At 41.3% G+C, this 22,987-nt stretch overlaps 2 protein-coding genes across 8 annotated transcripts in view; one reads left to right on the forward strand and one right to left on the reverse strand.

The window, feature by feature from the left end:
- npl (N-acetylneuraminate pyruvate lyase (dihydrodipicolinate synthase)) overlaps positions 1-4,717 on the reverse strand; it is a 69,904-nt gene extending 65,187 nt beyond the window's left edge. The window contains exon 1 of one of the 2 annotated variants that reach the window (XM_078561390.1): positions 4,649-4,717. In XM_078561390.1, the coding sequence (XP_078417516.1) occupies positions 4,649-4,705 (57 nt within the window). In that variant the 5' untranslated portion in view covers positions 4,706-4,717. Of the gene's footprint in view, positions 1-4,453; positions 4,541-4,648 lie in introns of those variants that run through there. The other variant, XM_078561391.1, reaches the window with a different exon arrangement.
- A 6,442-nt stretch (positions 4,718-11,159) lies between these two features.
- Positions 11,160-22,987, forward strand: part of tprb (translocated promoter region b, nuclear basket protein) — a 112,993-nt gene continuing 101,165 nt past the window's right edge. For all 6 annotated transcript variants that reach the window (XM_078561392.1, XM_078561394.1, XM_078561395.1 and 3 more), the window contains exons 1-5: positions 11,160-11,344; positions 14,881-14,985; positions 15,302-15,375; positions 17,680-17,776; positions 19,030-19,133. In XM_078561392.1, the coding sequence (XP_078417518.1) occupies positions 11,191-11,344; positions 14,881-14,985; positions 15,302-15,375; positions 17,680-17,776; positions 19,030-19,133 (534 nt within the window). In that variant the 5' untranslated portion in view covers positions 11,160-11,190. The remainder of the gene's footprint in view (positions 11,345-14,880; positions 14,986-15,301; positions 15,376-17,679; positions 17,777-19,029; positions 19,134-22,987) is intronic.

Raw genomic sequence — 22,987 nt, forward strand, 5'->3', positions numbered from 1 at the left:
TCAAAACTGTTGTTTCTAGTTTCTTGTGTGTGTCTGTGGGAGGGACCTGCCTCTCTGGACCCCTGTTGCTAGGCAACAGCTCAGTCTCTGCTTGTTTAACTTAGCTGCCAGTCATAAAACTCTCATTAGAAATACAGGCACCTTTTAAGGTGAAACTAAAACTAAATTTAACCTCTCTTAACAGATACAGAAATACAAAAGCAAACTTAAACAGTAACACTTAAAAATACTCATTTAAACTTACATAAACGCTCTATTTCTTAACAACATTTATGATATTTCAGCTGCTACCTTATTCTTATGTGTCCCAATCTATTTTGGCCTCTATTAAAATGAAGGACAATCAGTTGTTCTTACTTCCTGGTTTGCTGTCTGAAAATTCTTCAATATGATTTGCTGCTTAGCCTGTCTGATGACATTACTTTTGCTGCACACTGGGAGATCCCATAGACTTGATAGAATCAAACAATCAGGAAATGTGAAATTTACACAAATGGAGATCTCCAGATCTTAGTAGCCAACTTCTTGGGTCAATGGTGAATGCAGTCGTTACATGGCTGATCATAAAATCCAGGCCAGACCAATCTCTCCCTTCATTTTTCAATCCAGATCAAATCACCCCTCAGTCTAAGCTCCTCTAAAAATTGTAGAGTCCCCAGCTTTTTAAGCCCATCTTGGTAACTAAGATGTTTTAGACTATGATCTAATCTTAGCCTTCCTCTGCACTATTTCCAAATTTTCAATATTGCCCATTATGGAAGGTGACAAACAGGACATAGTATTCTGAAGAGGACCAAAAAGAGTGCTTCATCACTTCACATTCACAAACCTTTAGATATCAATGTACTAGAAGGCATAAATCTTTCCTTCCCACCAGCTTCAGTACTTTCCCTGAAGGTGCACTTATGTTCAGTATTCACCCTACCCACGTGAACTTAGAAAAGTGGTGACGTGCAGCATTTGGTAGTGATGTGCCCAAATCACCAATGCATCTGAGTTGTCTACAGTCGGGCCTCTAGTCTTAAAATTTTACATCTTAGCATTTGCAAGCTTGCATATCTTTCACCAAGGGCTATATCTTGTTAAATTGTTAAATAGCCAACAAATCTACTGAGAATAGATCATTCAAAAAGGTAACAAACGGGAGTAACAAACTTCCATACTCAATGATTACAGAATCAAATACCCATGAAAAAAACTTCTGCATTAAAATATCTCAACTGCAATTAGCATCCGAATGACTATTTACAAAACAGCATTCTTCTGAGTTTGTCTTGCTCAATTGGGTGACTGGAGTTTTATTTCTGCTTAGAAGGCAGATGATTTATTGCTGTGGTGACTACCTAGCTTGCTTACACACCTATAATGTGTTCCTTGCATGGCACTGATTAACATAGACCCTTAAAGTGTCGTTTAAAAAAAAACTCTCCAAACCAAAGGAGCAGGGCTGTAGGGCAGAATGGTTTCAGTACATTGGAAGATATAGAAAAGCAGCACTTAAAAAAAAATAAATAAAGCTGGATTTATATATATTCACAGGAGTTGGGCTTCGCTGGTTGGGCCAGCATTTATTGTCCATCCCGAGAACCACTGTAGTCCACGTGGTGTAGGTACACCCACGGTACTGTTAGGGAGAGAGTTCCAGGATTTTGACCCAGTGACAGTGAAGGAACGGCAACATATTTCCAAGTCAGGATGGCGAGTGGCTTGGAAGGGAACTTCCAGGTGGTGGTGTTCCCATCTATCTGCTGCCCTGGTTCTTCTAGATGGTAGTGGTCATGGGTTTGGAAAGTGCTGTCTAAGGAGGCTTGGTGAATTCCTGCAGTGCATCTTGTAGATGGTACACACTGCTGCTACTGTGCATCAGTGGTGCAGGGAGTGAATGTTTATGGATGGGGTGTCAATAAAGCAGGCTGCTTTGTCCTGGAGGGTGTCAGCTTGAGTGTTGTGGGAGCTGCACTCATCCAAGCAAGTGGAGAGTATTCCATCGCACTCCTGCTTTGTGCCTTGTAGATGGTGGATCGGCTTTGGGGAGCCAGGAGGCAAGTTACTCATCACAGGATTCCTAGCCTCTGACTTGCTCTTGTAGCCACAGCATTCATATGGCTAGTCCAGTTCAGTTTCTGGTCAATGATAATCTTCAGGATGTTGATAGTAACAGCAATGGCATTGAACATCAAGGGGTGACGGTTAGATTCTCTCTTGTTGGAGATGGTCACTGCCTGGCACTTGTGTGGCATGAATGTTACTTGCCACTTGTCAGCCCAAGCCTGGATATTGTCCAGGTCCTGCTGCATTTGGACACGGACTGCTTCAGTATCTGAGGAATTGCGATTGGTGCTGAACTTCGTGCAATCAGCAACAAACATCCCCACTTCTACCTTATGATGGAAGGAAGGTCATTGATGAAGCAGCTGAAGATGGTTGGGCCGAGGACACTACCCTGAGGAACTCCTGCAGTGATGTCGAGTGGAGATAATTGACCAACAACCGTCTTCCTTTGGTGATAAGTGTGACTCCAACCAATGGAGAAATCCTCCCACTACCCCCCCTTCCCCCAATTCATACAGCATGAGCTGCCATAAAGCAGTTAAGTTTAAAGGGCCAGGGAAATTGACAGGCCAGGGGAGGGGAGTTCCATGGGGTTGATCTGGGTCTTTACAATAGCTACTCAGAAGATAGAAGAGGTTGGCATAACCCCAGCGGAACCATCCAAAATTTGGTGATTTAAACTGCATTTTCCGATGGTTCCCAGTGCAGAGCAATTGTCCAGAAGTAGTATGCCCTTCGGGGCAATTGCTGTGCAAACCCTTACGTGGGAACTTGCCAGAGGGTTTCCCCAGCGCATGTTTGGGGTACTCTTTCCCACCCCCTCTTTAATCCCCCCCACCCCCAAAATCCGACGCTGGAGAGCGTGGAAGCTACCCATTTGCATAAGCCTCGTCCCAAAGTGAAAACTAAGTTTAATTTTATCAAACTTTTTGGCGTTACAAAACATACTTCACAACAGTCATCAGCTATATTGTTTTATATTTCTAAAATCCTCGAACTTTCTACCATTCAGAATTTTTATGCTATCAGAAATATGGATTCATTCGAAAGTTAGCTCCTCCAGACTTCCTTCTTAACACGAATATTCTGGACTTAAGTGGATCAATAATACGGTTCCCGACTCTTCGGCTTTCAGTAGGAGTCGACCAGAACGGCCAACTGGTATCCCGAGCGCTGCTGATAGCGACTCGGGGCAAACAGTCTTGGGGTTTGCCTGGTCCACGCATGTATTTTACCCTCGCTGTCGTGGCTTGCAACCAAATCACATTCTCAGCCCTGCTGGTCTCCACGCTGATTGCCAAGCTTCAAACGTTGAGGATGGCGCCATCACAAGAAACTCCAAGCCCTGACAGCACAACTGGGAGAGAGCGCACAATACAAACTTCAAGGACAGAGAGAGAGAGAGAACGTGACAAAGGTATTGCAGGATGAGCAAAGTACAGAGGTTGCTGGAAATCTGAAATGAAAATGCTAGAAATATTCAGGAAGTATGGCTGTGGGTAGAAAAAGACAACTTTTCGTCAAGTGTTACTCTCTCCATAGATGGTAGCAGAGCTGCTGTACTACTTCACCACTCCCGTTGCTTTTTGTTCCCTGACATCTTAGGTATTTAATTCTCTTCCCCCCCAGCCTCTAACCAAACCCTGACCTTACACAGTACTACCTCACTTCCCCACCGCCCTCTTTTCAACCGCATAGTACCACCTCCCTTCACTGCCCCCTTTTCAACAGCATAAAACCAATCACATTTCTATCGCTCCTCAGTTCCAAAGAAAAGTCAGAAGGAACTCGATTTTAACTCTTTTCGCAGACATCGCCAGACCTACAGTTCTCAATTTGAGTATTTGCAGCATTTTTGCTTTTATCTAATGTGTAACAGTAGTCTCAAGAACGGAGCCTTATCTCCCTGAATTTAATTAGGTTTGATTGTGTAACGGTGTTTGTTTAAAAAAAAAGTGTAGAAAATTTTCAGTTAGAAGCTGCAAAAAATTATATCCATGATGTTTGTCGGTGATTGACTTGCTGTAGACACATCGAGTATGTTTATTTGAACGTTACTCATCCATAAATCTTACTATTTTTTGTGTTCTTTGATTTATAAAATATTCATCTCAAAACAAGTCAGTCATTTTATGCAGTGGGCTAGAACTGGTAAGACATTCAACTAAAGTTAAATGCAATAACAAGCTTAAAGAAGGACAAAAAGTGATCAAACACCACATGACATGATTTCAGTCCCGTGACAATGCTCGTCATAAAATCTGCAGAAATTCCTAGGTAAGAGTTAGCAACCCTCATTAATAGGGAAAAAAAGCCAACAGCGCTAGTTTTAAGTTAGACAGGTTGCAAATCCATTTACATAGAGATCATTTCTGAAAGATTAAGCTAATAAATCACAAACACAGTAAATTCAGATTACGAAGAAGGCGAGGAGCAGCGACTGACAGCTCGACACATTCACATCCCCTTTTTCCTCCACAACGTGCTGAGGGCGGCTGCTAAACTACCCGCCCATCAAACACTGGCCGTTAACTGATTCAACAATTAACTGGTCCAATAACTCCGAAAGACCTATGCCAATGTTCAGATTACCTACCATAAACTCAGAGTTATTCGTTCCTACCAAAGCAGCAGCAGCAGCACCACCTAACATGGGTTCGCCTGCGCATGTGCAATTTATCGTACTCTCCTCGTTAACCATTGGCTGAGCGAGACCCAGCCCCGCCCACGATGTGTCTCTGACCTGTGACAAGTGGTCAAATGTCGGTCTCGTCACCAGCGTTCATCAGCTGATCGCCCATTTGTTCCAGTGCTGGTCGATGAGGGAGGAAGGTGGATCCTCTCACCTCTCCAGTATGTAACTGTTCTCGAGTTGATTTTCCAGGCAACTTTTCTTGGTGGACACATTTAACTTTATTTACAAAACAGAGACAGCAACTACATGTGTGCATCAAACTCTATAACTAAAGAAGAACTCTCCCCAGAGGTTCCCTGCACTGCTAACTCATTGGTTTACACAGATCATGTGATCTCACAAGATTATTCTTATGTTTCTCAAAACTATAATTACTATAGTACCTCAGCCAGTTACTTACTTTTGGAGATTAGTAATCCTTGTAGGCAAGTGAAGGAGCACAGAATCACAGAATTGTTACAGCACAGAAGGAGGCTAATATAGAGTTATAGACAGCCATAGAGGTCCACAGCACAGAAAAAGGCCCTTCGGCCCATCAAGTCTGTGCCGGTCAAACAAGTACCTAACTGTTCTAATCCCATTTTCCAGCACTAGGCCCATAGCCTTGTATGCCATGGCATTGCAAGTGCACATCCAAATACTTCTTAAATGTTATGAGGGTTTCTGCCACTACCACCCTTTCAGGCAGTGAGCTCCAGATTCCTACCACCCTCTGGGTGAAAAAATTCTTCCTCACATCCCCTCTGAACCTCCTGCCCCTTACCTTAATTCTATGCCCCCTGATTATTGATCCCTCCACCAAGGGGAAAAATTCCTTCCTGTCTACCCTATCTATGCCCCTCGTAATTTTATACACCTCAATCATGTCCCTCCTCAATCTCTTCTGCTCCAGGGAAAATAACCCCAGTCTATCCAATCTCTGTTCATAACTAAAACTCTCCAGCCCAGGCAACATCCTGGTACATCTCCTCTACACTCTCTCTTGTGCAATCACATCCTTCCTATAATGCAGATTCCAGAACTGCACACAACACTCCAGCTGTGGCCTAACCAGCACTTTATACAGTTCCAGCATAACCTCCCTGCTCTTATATTCTGTGCCTCAGCTAATAAAGGCAAGTATCCCATATGCCTTCTTAACCACCTTATCTACCTGTCCCGTTACCTTAAGGGATCAGTGGACTTGCATACCAAGGTCCCTCTGATCCTCGGTACTTCCCAGGGTCCTACCATTCATTGTGTATTCTCGTGCTTTGTTTGCTCTGCCCAAGTGCATCACCTCACACTTATCTGGATTAAATTCCATTTGCCACTGATCAGCCCATCTGACCAGCCCGTCTATATCCTCCTGTAATCTAAGGCTATCCTCCTCACTATTTACCACCCCACCAATTTTCATGTCATCCGCGAACTTACTGATCAACCCTCCTATATTCAAGTCTAAATCGTTTGTATATACCACAAAGAGCAAGGGACCCAACATTGATCCCTGTGGAACCCCACTGGACACAGTCATCCAGTCACAAAAACATCCCTCGACCATCACCCTCTGCTTCCTGCCACTCTGCTAATTCTGGATCAAATTGCCTTGGATCCCATGGGCTCTTATCTTCGTTATCAGTCTTCCATGTGGGACCTTATCAAAAGCCTTGCTGAAGTCCAAGTAGACTACGTCAAATGCATTGCCCTTTTCTACACACCTGGTCACCTCTTCGAAAAATTCAATCAAATTGGTCAGACATGACCTCCCCTTAACAAAACCATGCTGACTGTCCTTGATTAACCCCTGCCTCCCCAAGTGTAGATTAATTCTGTCCTTCAGAATTGCTTCCAATAGTTTCCCCACCACTGAGGTTAGACTAACTGACCTGTAGTTCCCCGGTTTATCCCTTCCTCTCTTCTTGAATAATGGTACCACATTGGCTGTACTCCAGTCCTCTGGCACCTCTCCAGTGGCCAGAGAGGTATTGAAAATTATTGCCAGCGCTCCTGTTATCTCCTCCCTTGTCTCACTCAACGGCCTGGGATACATTTCATCTGGGCCTGGAGATTTATCTACTTTTAAGCCTGCCAGACCACTTAGAACCTCCTCCCTTTCTATGCTAATTTCTTTAATTATATCACAGTCCTTCTGCCTGATTTCTATACCCATGTTATCCCTCTCACTTGTGAACACCGACACAAAGTATTCATTTAGAACCCTACCTTCTGGCTCCACACACAAATTACCATATTCAGCCTGTTATGTCTGCGCTGGCTCTCTGGATGAGCAATTTACCTAGTGCCGTTCCACTGTCTTCTCTCCCTAACCTTACACATTCTTCCTTCTCAGATAATTCAATTCCATCTTGAGTGCCTCAATTGAACCTGCCTCCACCTCACTGAGGCAGTCTATTCCAGATCTTAACCACTTACTGCATAAAAGAGTTTCTCCTCATGTCTCCGTTGCTTCTTTTGCCAATTACCTTAAATCTGTGCCCTCTCATTCTTGATCCTTCGGCCAGTGGGAACAGTTTTTCTCCATCTTCTCTATCCCGATCACTGATGATTTTGAATACATCCATCAAATCTCCTCTCAACCTTCTCTTCTCCAAGGAAAAAGGTCCTAAAGTCTCCAATCTATTGCCGTGACTTAAGTTCCTCATCCCTGGAACCATTCTCATGAATCTTTGCTGCACTCTCTCTAATGCTTTCACATCTAAAGTGTGGCACACAGAACTGAACGTAATACTTCAGTTGAGGCTGAACTAGTGTCTTATGTATGTTCAATATAACCTCCTTGCTCTTGTACTATATGCTCCTATCAATAAAGCCGAGGATATCATAGGCTTTAATCGCTCTTAAAAATCTGTCTTGCCAACTTCAATGACTTATTTACATATACACCCAGGTCCCTCTGTTCCTGTACCCCTTTTATAATTGTATTACCCTTTGTATTATATTTTCTCTGTTTTCTTCCTATCAAAATGAATCATTTCACACTTCTCTGTATTGAATTTCATCTGCCATTTGCCACCATTCCACCAACCTGTCAACGTCCTTTTGAAGTTCCACACAATCCACAACGTTTTTAAGTTTCATGCTATCTGAAAATTTTGAAATTCTGCCCTGAACATCAAGGTCTAGGTCATTAACATATATCAGGAAAAGCAAGGGTCCCAACTCTGAAACCTGGGGAACTCCACTACAAACCTTCCTCCAGTTCAAAAAACATCCATGAACCACTACTCCCTGTTGCCTGTCACTCAGCCAATGCTGCAAACAACAATGAATTAAATGACCTGATAATCTGTTTTTTGGTGATGATGGTTGAGTGATAAATATTGGCCAGGGCATTTGGGAGAACTCATTCTCATCTCCAAGTTAGAAAATAGGACCATTTACATTTGCCTGAGAGCAGATTAAGGTCTCATCTCATCCAAAAGACAGCTCCTCTGACAATACTGTACTGTCTCATTAGTGCACAGAAATGTCACCTAGATTATACTGTTTTCTGGTCATGCTTTTATGATGTGGAACCATACATTACATAGGTAGTTTTGATGATTAATGTACTATTTTCTTTTTTAGAAAGTCAACTGTGTGAGGTATGATTACATGATGCTCCCAGAAGACTGCTTTTTAACCTAAGAGCAAAGACCTTCCAGTGATTTCAGAATTTATCAGATGTTCCAAGTTGTTGTATTTGTACAGTGAATGAATTACTTTGGATAGTAGAGTAGCTGTTATGTCAGCAGTCTTCAAAGTGTCATCCTTCACCTGTGTGCTTGGACAAGTGGGAACCCTTGCTAATATTTTTTCCACTCCCTAGCCCATAGTCAGAGGCCCATTGTAAAGTCATTTTGCTGCAGTGCCTGAGAATGGATAACTTTTTATAGACCACACTGTAAATTGAGAGCCTTCTGGTTTGATTAATCCAACAGTGTCACATCACATGATGTACTTACCCACTGAACCATTGGGGACTAGCACTTTTATTGCAGATTTCAACAATATTGAAAGCAGTGTCACTGGCAGAGTAGATTATGGGTATTATTACTTTCTCATCAACCAGCACACTTGCTAAGGTGATATGAAGGCACCCGACCTCAACTCTGTCTTTGCTGTTTTAGTAGATAAGAATGCAAGAAATAGGAGTAGGCCATTTGGCCCATCAAGCTGATTTAACTTTCAAGAAGATCATGGCTGATCTAAGTGTAGCCTTAACTCCACTTTCCTGTCTGCTGCCATAACACTTGATTCCCTTGTAGATAAAAATCTAACGACCCCCACTCACTCACTCAGCAGCCCCTCTTCCTGACCCTGTCCCCTACTCACTCACTCAGCACCTCTTTTAAACCATCCTCCCCTACTCACTCACAAAGCAGCCCCTCTTCCCAAACCCATCCCTCTCTTGCCAAACCCCATCAGGACCCACGTGCCACGGGTTCCACTTGCCAAGACCCAGGATCCACCTCTCCCTCCTGGCTTGTTGAACCCTGTCCCCATGGCTCCAGCAAGCAAAGCTTGCCCTCCTGGTGGAATGAGCGGCGACTCCCCGGAGCCTGCTCCCAGCCTTGTATTGGTGGAGATTTTCCAGACTTCCTGAGATTCACTTCTCCTGGCTTTGCTGGTGTTGGAGGCGGCGGTGGCCGAGGGGAGACAGAGGTCGGAAAAAAATTAGAAGTGTGAAATTCCATTATCCAAAAATCAGAACTCTGCCAAATGATAGAAATTTCTCATCCCTATTTGCCATGTTTCAGTAATCCATACTATGTCTGGTTCCTTCTAATGCATGCTTCCCTCCAGCATGGACATTTTGGACAGGATTTTTAGGTCGGTGTGCGGGTGCGATCGGCGGGCCCGGGAGTAGCTGGGGAACGGACCGCCGACCACGATCAGCCCCTGACCATGATTTCACGCTGGCTGCCCTATTAACGTGAAGCACGCGCTGAAATGCTCAGTGCTGCCGGGGTGAGGGGGGGGGAAGGGGGTGCTGACATAAGCGCGGGAATGGGTGAACGCTGAATGAAAGCTCCCTGAAGGCGGAGAGCCGCATCAGGGAGTTGAAGACTTTAAAACCAATAAATAAAGTTTTTAAAATCCGGAAAATAACATCCACGCATCACAACCAGTCCTCAACATATACATGATAAAAATTCTGACCATACGTTTTTTAAAATTTAATAACGGAAAACTCTTTGATTAGTTTCATGAAAAATCCAAAGCCCGCCTGGCTGATTTGCCTGTCTGCCAACCATAAAGTTGGACAGACCACGAAAATTTGGAGACAATTACAACTTTAATTGGCCTCTTAATTGTCGGCAGGTATGCTTTCGACCTTTGTGTATGCCCGCTGTCCGAAATATCGCACGAGCGCAGTATGATGTCAGGAAGGTCACCTGACATCATCTCGCACGATTTCGCATCTGATCGGGTCAGGCGCACGCCGACCTAAAAATTCTGCCCCGTGTGTACTGCTGTACAGGTATTTGAACTGATTTGCAACCGGATTGCTTTATGTTTAACCATCTTTTTTAGATTCATGTACTATAACTCGATTCATTCCATTGCCATCAATGTCCTTCCTTGCTCTCCTTCCGTTTTTTTTAACATTAAGGCTGCTTATGTCTATTGTAGAGGATTCCTCCAACCATTTTACTAGTTTAATGCCTTTGCCACCTTCCTATTTATCCTTTCAGGTCCAATCCCAGTCCAGATAGAGCCCAGTCCCTTGGTACAGTTCCTTTCTGTCGCATGTTCAATGAAAAATAACCCTTCTTTCCCACACAAGCCATAAATTCTCCTGATGAACCTGCTCCTATCCCAATTTGCACATATTTTGGGCAATAATCCGGAGATTATTACCCTCGAGATCCTGCTTTTTAATTTGGAGCTCAATTCCTGATACTCTTTCAGCAGCATCTCCTTCCTGTTTCTACCTACGTTTTAGCACGGACCACGACAACTGGAATTGCTACCCTCCTCCGCCACCCCCTTTCTAAATTCCTCTCCAGCCGCCGAGATATCCCTTATCCTGTCACTGGTTAAGCAACACACCCTTCGGGATTCTGGTTCTTGGCTGCAGAGGATGCAAACGAATGATATTGAAATTGAAGTGCAATTAGATAGTGGACTGAGAGCACTAAAGATCTCGCGGGATTATTGCTCTTCCCTGTTTTTCTGCATTCTCCTAACCCCTTTCCGGGTCTTTGAGTTTTCCCGCTGATTGCAAGAGCTCAGCAGCGCTTGGGGGTGAGGGAGGAAGAGGGGAACAGTGCGTCACAATGATTCCAGGGTGTATGGCGGGTTTTGTAGTTTTATTCTGTCGAAAGACGGGGGAAGTGAGGCGGCGCTGGACTATAACTCCCAGAGGGCTATGCATAACCTGTCACGCCGCACGTCACACAAGCGCCTTGTTAGGTTTGCGGACGGAGGGGGAGGTTGCAGGCGCAGACGGTAACATGGCGGCGGCTGTGTTGCAGCAGTTGCTCGATCGTGCTGAACTTGCCAAACTTCCTAAAATTACTGTGGCCAAACTGGAGAAGCTTATCACCGATAAAGAGGCGGATGTAATTACCCTAAAAGCCAAATATGAGCGTTTTAAAATTGATAGCGGTGAGTAATAGATGGAAATGCACTCTTGGCTAGAATCCAGAGGGAGGTAGGCCGTCCCTTGGCATGAGGATGAGACGGAGTATCCATTTCGCTTCACCGAAACGGAGACTTTTGGACCTTTGTGTTTCCAAGTGTCGGCGTAGGGATTTTTAAAGGAATACTGTACATCGTATTATTACGTTTTGTTTTTCAAAACTTGCATTTTAATTTGCCATTTCCATGAAGAATTGTTTCAAATTTTATTTTGTCAGGGTTGTATTATCCCAGTTAAGGATGCACTTACTCGTTCTTGTCAATCTGCATTAGCTCCCTAACTCGCCATTTAAAATTTTTTCTCCTTTATAGATCTTTCCATGGCTTGGTTCCATACAACCTCTGCAATCTCCTACAGCACTTCCTAACTGAATCCATGTTTTTTTCTCAATTTAGTTTGCTGTGTGTTGATGCACTCTGCTCTACCATTGGTGTCATGTTCAGCCATCATGTTCTTGGGGATTCTCTCTTCCTAAACTCTACTACCTCAATGCCTATTTTGATGTTGCCTTTGATCACTTAGTATGACTTTTCATGTGGCTTTGGCCCAACAGTCCCTCCTAAAATGCATAGGAATTGTTTGCTGAAATGAACAATGTAAGAAGGTAAGTGATAATGAAAGAGGCAGTTGGTTCAACCTAACTTACTAGTTGACTGGCTGACGTAAGAAGAATGGATGACTGAAGGTTGGTTTCTTGTGTATCGATGTGTTGGCTGTGGAAAGGTTGTGGAGGAAGATTTTGGAGGGGGGGTGGATCTGGTGTTAAAATGTCACTTTTAATGTTCTCTTGGTTAAATCATCCATCTACAAGGTACAAGTCAGGGGTGTGATGGAATACTCTCCACTTGCTTGGATGAGTGCAGCTGTAACACTCTAAGCTTGACACTATCGAGGACAAAGCAGCCTGTTTGAGTGGCACCCGATCCACAAACATTCACTCCCTGCACTACCGATGCGCAGTGGCAGCAGCGTGTACCATCTACAAGATTTGCTGAAGAAACTCACCAAAGCTCCTTAGATAGCATCTTCCAAACCCGTGGCTGCTACCGTCTAGAAGGACAAGGGCAGTAGACAGATGGGAACACCACTGCTTGGAAGTTGCCCTCCAAACCGCACACTATTATGACTTGGAAATATATCGCCGTTCCTTCATTGTTGCAAGGTCAAAATCCTGGGACTCCTTCCATAACAGCACTGTGGGTGTATCTACACCACATGGACTGCAGCGGTTCAAAAAGGCAGCTCGCTGCCACCTTTTCAAGGGCAATTGGGGATGGGCCATAAGTGCTGGCCTTGCCAGTGATGCCCGTATCCCATGAATTAATAAAAAGAATTCTTGTAGTTGCTGAGAATATAAAATGAAAAGTAGAACCTTGATTCAGAAGTTCAGTACCCTGTTGATTAAGATGTTTGTCTGGATCTGATGTCGGGGTAAACTTGCAGCAGTAACTGATTTGAGTGTGATATGCACAGTTTAATGGATTTAGGCAGTTATTAGCCAGCTACGTTATGTCATGATTTGGAGATGCCACTACATCTCATCTCTACGGGAAAGGAATTTTGATTTGTTCTCAATCTAATCTAGAAAGTAGGTTGGCATCAGATGCCATCCTTTCCAGTTTCCTTGATGATTCATTTATTTCACACTGCTGTTTACAAGCATTAATCATATTTTCACAGCATGGAGCGAGTAGACAGGGCTGTTAAGTTCAAGTATGTATAAATGGCTTAATTATTCATTAAAAGTAAAAAGATTGAGATTAATTTTGCATCTTTTGGCATGATACCATAGAATATAAATGCAATTTTTTAAGTAGGAAATTTGAGTTGTTTAAACGAGTGATTAATGAGGTAGCCATTTGGCTTATTAAGAGTTACTTAGACAAAACAATTTTTTTAAAAACGTGTTGAAATTTCTGCCCACATTAGAGGCAAAAATCTTGATTCATCTTTTGTATTTATTTTAAAATCAAAAGACCTTTAAAATGCATTCTGATTTATATTTATTCTCAACCTTGATGAGTATGGTCTTGGTATCTTGCCTGTTAAAAGTTTAAAAACCCTTACAAGATGTGAGCACATAATGGAGGCTGACGCATCACAGCAATAATGAGGTAATTGTGATCAAAACTTTTAATCTATTTAAGCATATTTGCTTGCCCAAGTGCGCATATTGTGGACCCAATTGCACATTTTTGAACAGTGGGAAGTGGAGTCATAGAGGTCTACAGCACGGAAAAAGGCTCTTCGGCCCATTGAGTTTGCGCCGGTCAAACAAATACCTAACTATTCTAATCCCATTTTCCAGCACTAGGCCCATAGCCTTTTATGCCATGGCATCGCACTCTGGTGTCAGGCCAGTGTTCACCTCTGGACTAACGGCACCAAAATAAATAGCTGATTGATGTCTTGGTGTATGTGGAGGCTTGATATTCACAAATTGGCTATTATAGCTACTGCAATTGGTTACAAAATTATTGGCCAATGCAACACTTTGGGATGGCCTGAGAACATGAAGGGTAGTATTTAAATGTAGGTTTGTTAATGCTTCAAACCCCAATGACTTAGTGCTGGAAATATGATATACATGTGCTGTCATAAACCTGGCATCATATTGTTAAATACTTCAACCAAATGAAGACCCAATAAGTTTTTTAAATTAATGGGTATGGTAGTACAGTGTTTCTGCACTAATAATGCAGGGAATGTGCATTAAAATATACCATTAAAATTTGAGAATTTAAATTCAGATTTTAAATTAATCTGAATCAAAAGCCGATATTGGTACAAGTGGCCGTGAAGCTGTTAGTTTTTTGTAAATTCCCAACTGGCTAACTAATGTCTGTGTTCGACAAAGCAGTGTGCCATCTTTGCCCAACCTTGCCTATTTGATTCCAGTTCCACACCAATGTAGTTGGTTTGATAACTACCCTCTGAATTCCCTGAGGCTGCTCTGAATTAGTATTCAACAGCTCAAGGAGACCCACCAACTTTTCCCAGGAACTTGAACATAACTGTCAGCCTTGCTAGGGATGCCCACATCCTGAAAATTAATTTTAAGAATGAAAGTAATTGCTGCTGGATTCCACTTGCTCAGCTTTTACGTTTCCATAAGTTAATGTTTTGTTGCTTGCTGTTCCTTTTGTAATTCTGAACTTCCTTTAAGTCTATAACTCCGGTGCAGAAAATGTTGATGAAAGTTACTTTACCAAGTGTCTTTTAATATTTCACAGCTGTGAGCTTTGATTTGTGGTTAATCATAGTTTAGGATATGATTTGTTGTATTTCATTGTTTGGATTTCCTTAGAGGTTATCATTTTCATTGCCTGGAATGTTTAGTGGAAAAATGTGGTACTTAGGTGGTAAATCGTGTCACATGTAATTTATCGCACCTCAACAAATTATTTGTCCTAACCAGTTATCTAGTAAAATATATGGTAACTGTAGATGTTAGCGCATACTTTTTCTGCAACTGTTAAGTTTTTTTTACTTAATATTTCAGAGCAACAGTATTTTGAAGTGGAAAAACGACTAGCCCAGGGTCAAGAAAAGTTAGTGTCAGAGATGCAAGAATGTCAAAGGCTGCGTGAGGAACTTTCTGCACTTAGTAAGTATTATTGCGTATTAGTGCATATATTAAGTTTGTAAAATGACAACTTAATTTCTAAATTATTTGGAGGTTGCTTTACGATACTAGATATGGTAAGAGCTGGTTTGAGGGGAAATAAGTCTTAAGGAGATTAGTTTATGCCATCAGTGTGGTGAATAACTACAGTACCATTGCGCGTTTGTGGCAAGGTTTTGATTATTAAATTTGCTTCATTGAAGACTGGCACTGCCTGAGCAGGAGATGTAGAACTATTTTCCTTCAATTATTTAAGGACTCCTTCATGATTGCAATATCTTTTCTTTTCCTTTTGTAGATGAACAATTGAAGGAAACAAAGGCAAAAAATGAGGAACTAGGATCTGCTAAGGAAAAACTGATTGGTGTTGAGGTAAGCATTGTGTACAAGAACAATCTCTTCCTCTTCTGGAATTTGCCTTTTTACCCACTTTTGATGTTTGTGTTTACCAAATTACAATCACAGATTGGATAGTGTTTTGTTTGAACCAGGAAAACAGTTAAAATAGTGAGGAAATTATTTTTGAAACTGAAATTTGTGAAAGATTTCTGAATTATGGCAGCAATGCCTTCACAGGCTATTCGCTATTAGTGTTTCAAAAAGCTAATCTGATTCCCATATACCTTCCTATATTTTTAGTTCTTGTAAAATTCCAGGTGGGGCTGGCCAGCTTCAACTGCAATTGGCTTTATTTTCTTTTAAATACATTTTTTGTATAATGGGAAGCAATGGTGAATTTCTTCAAAGCAATAGCAGGACATATATTGCACTACCCCAGAAAAAATTGCAGTTGAGCGTTTAACTGCATGCCTATTTATAACTAACAAACAGCTTTGAAATTCAATGGGCAGTGTATCTCGTATTATTGGACCTATACTTGTCAAGGTTTTGACCCCTGTTTTTGAATGGAAATCTGTGGCACTTTCAGTGAAATACATGGCCTGTTGGGACACTTAACTAAATGTACTAAGATGATCAAACAGTAGACTTGTTTTGCATTAACTGGCCTCGATCTCTATATGTGAGGCACTATGGTCAGTCCTGTTTCTGCTGAAGAAGTGGTAAAGCAAGCCTAAATTCCTGTTGCCAGTAATCACTGTCTTGAAGCTGCTGGGGATTGAATGTATGAAAACCGGAGTGGTTTCAATTTTGGTGGACTCATGGACTCTAACACTCCCTCATTTCAGATGTAAAGAATGTGCTATTAGTGCTTGAGAACCATATTTCGCGGCCTTGAAAGAAGAAAAATTGGTGGAAGAACAGGAGGGATTTGGCTGGGGCCTATGTTGGAAAAGCTAAAGACGTGCTGTTCAAATGACTGAAGTCTGTGTATAGTTCATCATAGAATGGAATGGTTAAAACACAGAAGGGCCATTTGGTCCATGTCAGTGCAACAGCAACTGAGCTCATCCCACTTCTCTGCCCTTTCCCTGGAGTCCTGCAGATTTTTTTCTCTAGATAATTATCCACTTCCCTTTTGAAAGCCATGATGAGCTCTGCCTCCACGCACAGTGCATTCCAGAACCTGTAAAATTGGCTTAAGGGCTGGTTGGGAAAGAAGACTTCCATTTCATGGAACACCTGCATCAGTACTGAGACATAAAGGAGCTATACTAAAGGGATAGGCTCTATCTGAGCTGCGATGGGATCCATGCCCTAGTGGAAAGAGTAGTGGAAGCGGCAAAGGTTTTAAACTGTTAAGAGTGGGGGGGGGATCTACAAAAAAAAACATATGTAGTCTAAATGTAAACATAACATGAAAGGAGACCATAGCAAAGAATTAAGTAAGGGAGCACATTCATGGCATGGGAATAAATAGTTATAGCTGTTCAGAAGATAGTTAAACACAATGAAAGGAAATCTATATTTAAAAATAGTGAAACTGTCTGCACAGCAAAGCAATCTGTCTAATAAAAAGAGCTGGAGGCAATCACTCAGTGGGAGAAACTGGATATAGTAGGGATGACTGAGACATGGCTGCAGAAAATTCCGGACTGAATTAAATGTTGCAGGGTATAATTTTTCTTTTTATGGGATGGGGGCTTCACTGGCATTTGTTACCTACTCTAGTTGTCCTTGAGAAGGGGGTGATGCGCTGCCATGAACAGCTGCAAGTCCGTGTGGTGTAGGTACACCCACAGTGCTGTTATGGAGGGAGCTCCAGGATTTTGACCCAGTGGCAATATATTTCCAAGTCAGGATGGTGTGTGGTTTGGAGGGGAACCTGCAGGTGGTGGTGTTCCCATACATCTTGCTGCCCTTGTCTATCTGGGTGGTAGAGGTCATGGGTTTGGAAGGTATTGATGGAGGAGCCTTGGTGAGTGTAGATGGTACACACTGCTGCCTCTGTGTTGGTTAAGCAGGCTGATTTGACCTGGATGGTGTTAAGCGGTTTGTGTTGTTGGAGCTGCACTCATCCAGCTAAATGGAAAGTATTCCATCACACTTCTGACTTGTGCCTTGTAGCTGGTGGACAGACTTAAGGGAGTCAAGAAGTGAGCTAGTTGCCACAGAATTCCTTGTTTTTGTAGCCACAGAATTTATACTACTACGTTTATACTATTTATACTACGTTCCAGTTCAATTTTTGGTCAGTTGTAACCCCCAGAATGTTTGATTTAGAAATAAGAGGGGGGAAAAAAGGAATGTTAATTTTTATTATAAATTTTAAAACAGAACCAACTTTCACGCACAAAAGATGAGTTGGATAATGAAAAACGAGAACTGGTGAGGACACTTGAGCGTCGGTCACAGGAAGTGGAACACCTAAATGGTATGCAAGCTTGGTTTACCCTTTTGATAGAAGACAAATATTTTTGGAAAAGATTTTGGAAAGATCTGCAATATACGTTAAAGCCTCAAATTTAGATCAATCAGATATTTATGTAAAGTATAACTGCATTTACGAACTTTGTTTTAATGATTAATCACTAATTTTAAAGATATTTCCTACCTGAAACTTACGTACCTATTTCCTCTTGAAAGCTAGAATCCTCTTCACTTTGAGTCGGAAAATTGAAGTTGTATCTATAACAGCTTCTTCAGTACAACTCTTCCTGAGACTGTCTTTCTCAGTGTGCATGGGAGAGTCTGCTTGTGTGAAATGAAATTGGGCCACTGACTAAAACAATATAAAACTTGAGTAAATTGTGTAATCAAAGTAACAAATCAAACTCACCTGATTTTAGGCTGCAAGAAATATAAATTGCACCACAGAGCAAGGTAACTTGATACCAATGCTCAGACAACTTGGCTTTAATTAATTTAAAGACTTACTGGTTTTAATATCCCCCCCCCCCACCTTATTTTGATATCAAAGTTAGATATGTTACTGTTGGGATGTGACACTTGCCCATTTCATTGGATAGAAGGCCATGGATTACCTAGTATGATTCCTCCTTTATGAAATGAATGTATCTATCCATGTTGATACTGTCAGCATTGAACACCCTTGGGTCAGCTAAACTGTATCCAAGTTATTAGAGCATTCTAACTACACCAGTATAAATGCTTACGCTTTATTGACTCAACTACTCTTGAGTGATATAGTGAGGTTGCCAATTTTAATTTTGAATTGTGGTCAGTTTTTTTGTTGTTAGGAGTGACCTTACTCTGGGCTCAAACTCAGATCTGAGAGGTGAAAAAATAATGTTGTAATCCATTATGCTCTTCCCAGTATCCACAGCCATTTTAATTGAAATAATTGCTGATCCAATTGTTAAAATAATTCAGCATTTTAAAATTACTAGTTTAAAATATTTTTTAAAAAAATGATATCTCACAATATTACGCTGAGGCAGGTTTGAATCTGGAGAAGTGGATCTGATTCCATTTGAATGCTTCTGTCTGTGGTTCTGTTCTTGTTTCCTAGTTAGTGATTGAAGAACAAGTTCAGTCGTGTCATTCCAGCTGATATTATTGGAGATGCGACCCAGTTGGAGATGTGCATGCTTTTGCATAACTAAGACTTTGTGGAGGGGGCAGAGAAATCTTGTGACCTGTGGATTTAAATATTTGTCTCTACAGAGGATTTGAAACGACTGAATGATAAACTTGTGGAAGCAAATTCAACCAAGATAGATCTTCAGTTAAAACTTGATGAACTTCAGGTATCAGAAGTCTCTATTAAGGTGAGTGCATTCCTGCAGTTGCTGAATCTCACTAGAGCTTCATTCAATCTTAATTTTTAAATTAGTTTATATATTTTTAGAAATGATATCTACCTTTTAATTTTGAAGTCATGGAATATAAAATATCTCCTTTTTATTTGTCATTGTCTTGCATGATTTATGAAATCACTGTGCACCCTAACTGCATTGGATCTGCAGTCAGAATTGTGTTATAGGTTGGGCTGTCGGTGCTGCGCATTTGTTAGTTGAGTAAGCGACTAACGAATATAAAAACAGATTGTAAAACCTTTCACAAGTATATAAAAACGAGTAGCTAAACCAGATGTTTGTCCCTTAGACGCAAAAATGGGAGAAATTAACATATGGAATAAGGAAATGGCAGAGATGATGAATAAATATTGTCTTCACAGTAGAAGACACAAATTGCATACAGAAATTGAGGGTAACCATAAGAATGAGAAATTTGAGGCAATTAGTATTATTGGAGAAACTTAGACTTTAAAATCTGGCAAATCCCTGGACCTGATGGTTTAAATCCTAGAGTTCTAAAAGAGGTAGCTGCAGAGAATGTGGGTGCATTGGTTATGATTTTGCAAAATTCCCTAGATCCTAGAACCATTCCAGCAGATTAGAAGTTAGCAGCTTTAACATTGCTTTTCAAGAAAGGAGGGAAAAGAAAAAACTGAACTACAGGACAGTTCGCCTGACATGGGCCATTGAGGAAAATGCTGGAATCGAAGGAAGTCTTAATGCACTTAGAAAAACATGGTATGATCAGCCAAAGTCAACATGGCTTTATGACAAATATTAGGCTTTGACAAATATTAGGTTTTTGAGGATACAGCTGTAGGATAGATGAAGAGTATGCTTAGAGTTCCAAAAGGCATTTGATGAGCTGCCACACAAAGAGCTTAATAGGCAAGATAAGGACTCATGGAATATATTAGCATGGATGGAGGATTGGTTAATGGGCATGAATCAGAGTGGGATAAATGAGGCATTTTCATATTGGAAGGATGTATCTTTGTGGAATACTGCAAGGATTGGTGTTCCAGCTTCTGCTATTTACAAAAGATGGAGAATAATGTATCATTTTGCCAATGATATATAGCTAAATGGGAATGTAGACTGTGGGAAGGCCATAGAGGTGGCAAAGAGGTTATAGACAGGTTAAGTGAGTGGAAAATTAAATGACAGATGGTGTATAATGTGAGGAGATGTAAGATTGTTCACTTTGTTCATAATAGAAAAACAATATATTTTTAAAAGGTATGAAACTTGTGTTCAGAGGGATTTATTACTCATACAAGCATCATCAAGTTAGTTTGCAACTAAGAGCAAGCAATTAGGAAGGCAAATGGCAATTTTGCCTTTATTGCAAGGGAACTGAAGTACAAAAATAAGGAAGTCATGCTACAATTAAACAAGTATGTGGTGAGACCACACCTGGAGTACTGAGTGGAGTTTTGGTCTCCATATTTAAGGAAGGATGCACTTGGAGGTAGTACAGTGGAAGTTCACTAGACTGTATTCTATGATGAGGAGTTGAGTCTATAAATGAAGTTTAATAGGATGAGAGATGATCTCATTGAAACATAACATGAAGGGGCTTAATAGGGTACACAGAGGTTGTTTTCCCCTGGCTGGGGAATCTAGAACATTGTGGACAGAGTCTCAGAATAAGGGACTGATCATTTAGGACTAAGATGAGAAATTTCTTCAAAGGGTTATGAATCTTTGGAATTATCTACTGCAGAGGATTGTCATTGCTCCATCGTTGCCCATATTTAAGATTGAGATTTTTGTTCACTCGGAATTGAGGTGCATGAGGAGAGGGCGGAACAATGAAGTTGAGGCAGAAGATCAGCCATGATTGTATTGAATAGTGAAGCAGGCTTGAGGGGGCTGTATGGTCCACTACTATTTCTTTTAAGGCCAAGGCAGTATGATCCTACATTTTGGTTGGGAGGGGGAAGTGTAATGTAGGCAGACATTGTTTGGCCCTTCATGGCCAGTAGGTGGGTTGCTGTGCTGAGGGGTTAATTTGTATCATGGGTGTGCAAGAATTGGCTGCAGTCTTGCCTGGTATTTTCCTGCAAATTAAAGTAGGTACTCCTCTGGCTGAACAGTCAGCTGGTATGGCTATCTTTCAGCATTTTCTGAAGCAATGTTGAGCTTTTATGTTCTGTCATTTGAAGATGGTATAGAGTGGAAATACATTTCCCAAAGCCTGTTGGGAAGTGGAAATCAAGTTCTAGTGGATTATCCCAGGCTGAGCACTGCAAAATATTGCAAGACTCTGGAGCTAATGCTTCATCTGACAATAGTGGTATTGGTTCTGTTGGGCAAAGTAAATTTGGCACAAAAACAAAAATTGCTAGAAAAACTCAGCAGATCTGACAGCATCTATGGAGAGAAAGAGTTAATGTTTTGAGTCCTTATGACTCTTAAGAACTAAAGTAAATTTGGCACCTGATGTGAGGAGTGTACTTTAGCCCTTGGAGGAACGTGTCTGATCTTGTGATCACTTTTGCCAAGCTCTGCATTTGGCTAAAGTTTGAGTGTGCTTTTTTGTGCCGTATTGGAGGGAAGGGTATTAGAACTGGTGGGGTCTTAAGGATACTGGAAACCTAACAGTTGAAGCAATAATGGTTGCAACACTGACTTTAATTCTGAAATGGTCTTTTGGAAGGATATTTGTACACTCGTTTATTTAGAGAACTTAGAGGAAATTCCAGTCACAGATTGCTGTAGGGACTAGGTTCCAAACTGATTGAGCTAAAATTTGGTGACAGAGTTCTCCCTCTTGAAAGCCAGAAGCATCTGAAGTGTATTCTATGATTTTTTTTTGCCCATTAAAAAATTTGGAAAATTGTCTTTAACTCATGCTGTAGTTGGATTGGCACCTTGCTGGGGCAGCATCATAAATTGGTAGAGAAGGCAGTGGAAAATGTTGTCTTTATGAAGATTTTTCTATTTGGTTAGGCCAGAGTATATGTTGGTAAGGATTGGGTGAGGAAGGATTTCCTTTGGGCAGGTGGTAAGTTTGTGTGCATTTAGATGCTTTTCTAAAAGTAATTGTGCTTAATGTTGCTGCTTGATTGTTAGCACGAGGGTTTACAAACAATGTTTGTAGTTTCCAGAATTCCATGTAAAAATTGAGATTTATAACTTGCTCACTCATTATGAAGGTTGGGCAGAATTTTTCTGATGTCTTATTTATCTTGAACATAATGATCGTACAATCATATTCAAGATCGGTTAGTAGAAATAGCTTTTGCTGCTTTATTGGGATTGCTGCTACAATTACTAATGGTTCTTAAAAATTGGCTTAATGTTGTTGACTGGATTAGTTTTGTAATGAGGTGGGAGGAGTGAAACTTCTTCATTAACAATTCACAGCAGTTTCAGTCATAGACTTTATTTTAGTAGGCACAAGACTGTTGGGTACTGCTACATTCTATTTTTTAAAAAAAGTTCTGGAAGTGTGTATTGGAACTAAAACAGAACACTGCTTTGACAGTTCCGAGCTTCATGTTAGTATTGTGCAATTTTTACCAAAAAGTAGTCAGTCATAACTAACAATCAGGAGACCACGAGCAAATGTAGGACAGTACTTGTACTTGCAACAATTAAGCAAATGTTTTGGCTGTAAGTGGTCAAATCACAGAATCTCTCAGAATCTCACAGTGCAGAAGAGGCCTTTCGGCCCATCGAGACTGCACCGACATGTGAGGAACACCTGACCTACCTACCTAATCCCATTTACCAGCACTTGGCCCATAGCCTTGAATGTTATGACGTGCCAAGTGCTCATCCAGGTACTTTTTAAAGGATGTGAGGCAACCTGCCTC

Source organism: Cetorhinus maximus, chromosome 17 (genome assembly GCF_964194155.1).
Source record: "Cetorhinus maximus chromosome 17, sCetMax3.hap1.1, whole genome shotgun sequence".
NCBI lineage: Eukaryota > Metazoa > Chordata > Chondrichthyes > Lamniformes > Cetorhinidae > Cetorhinus > Cetorhinus maximus.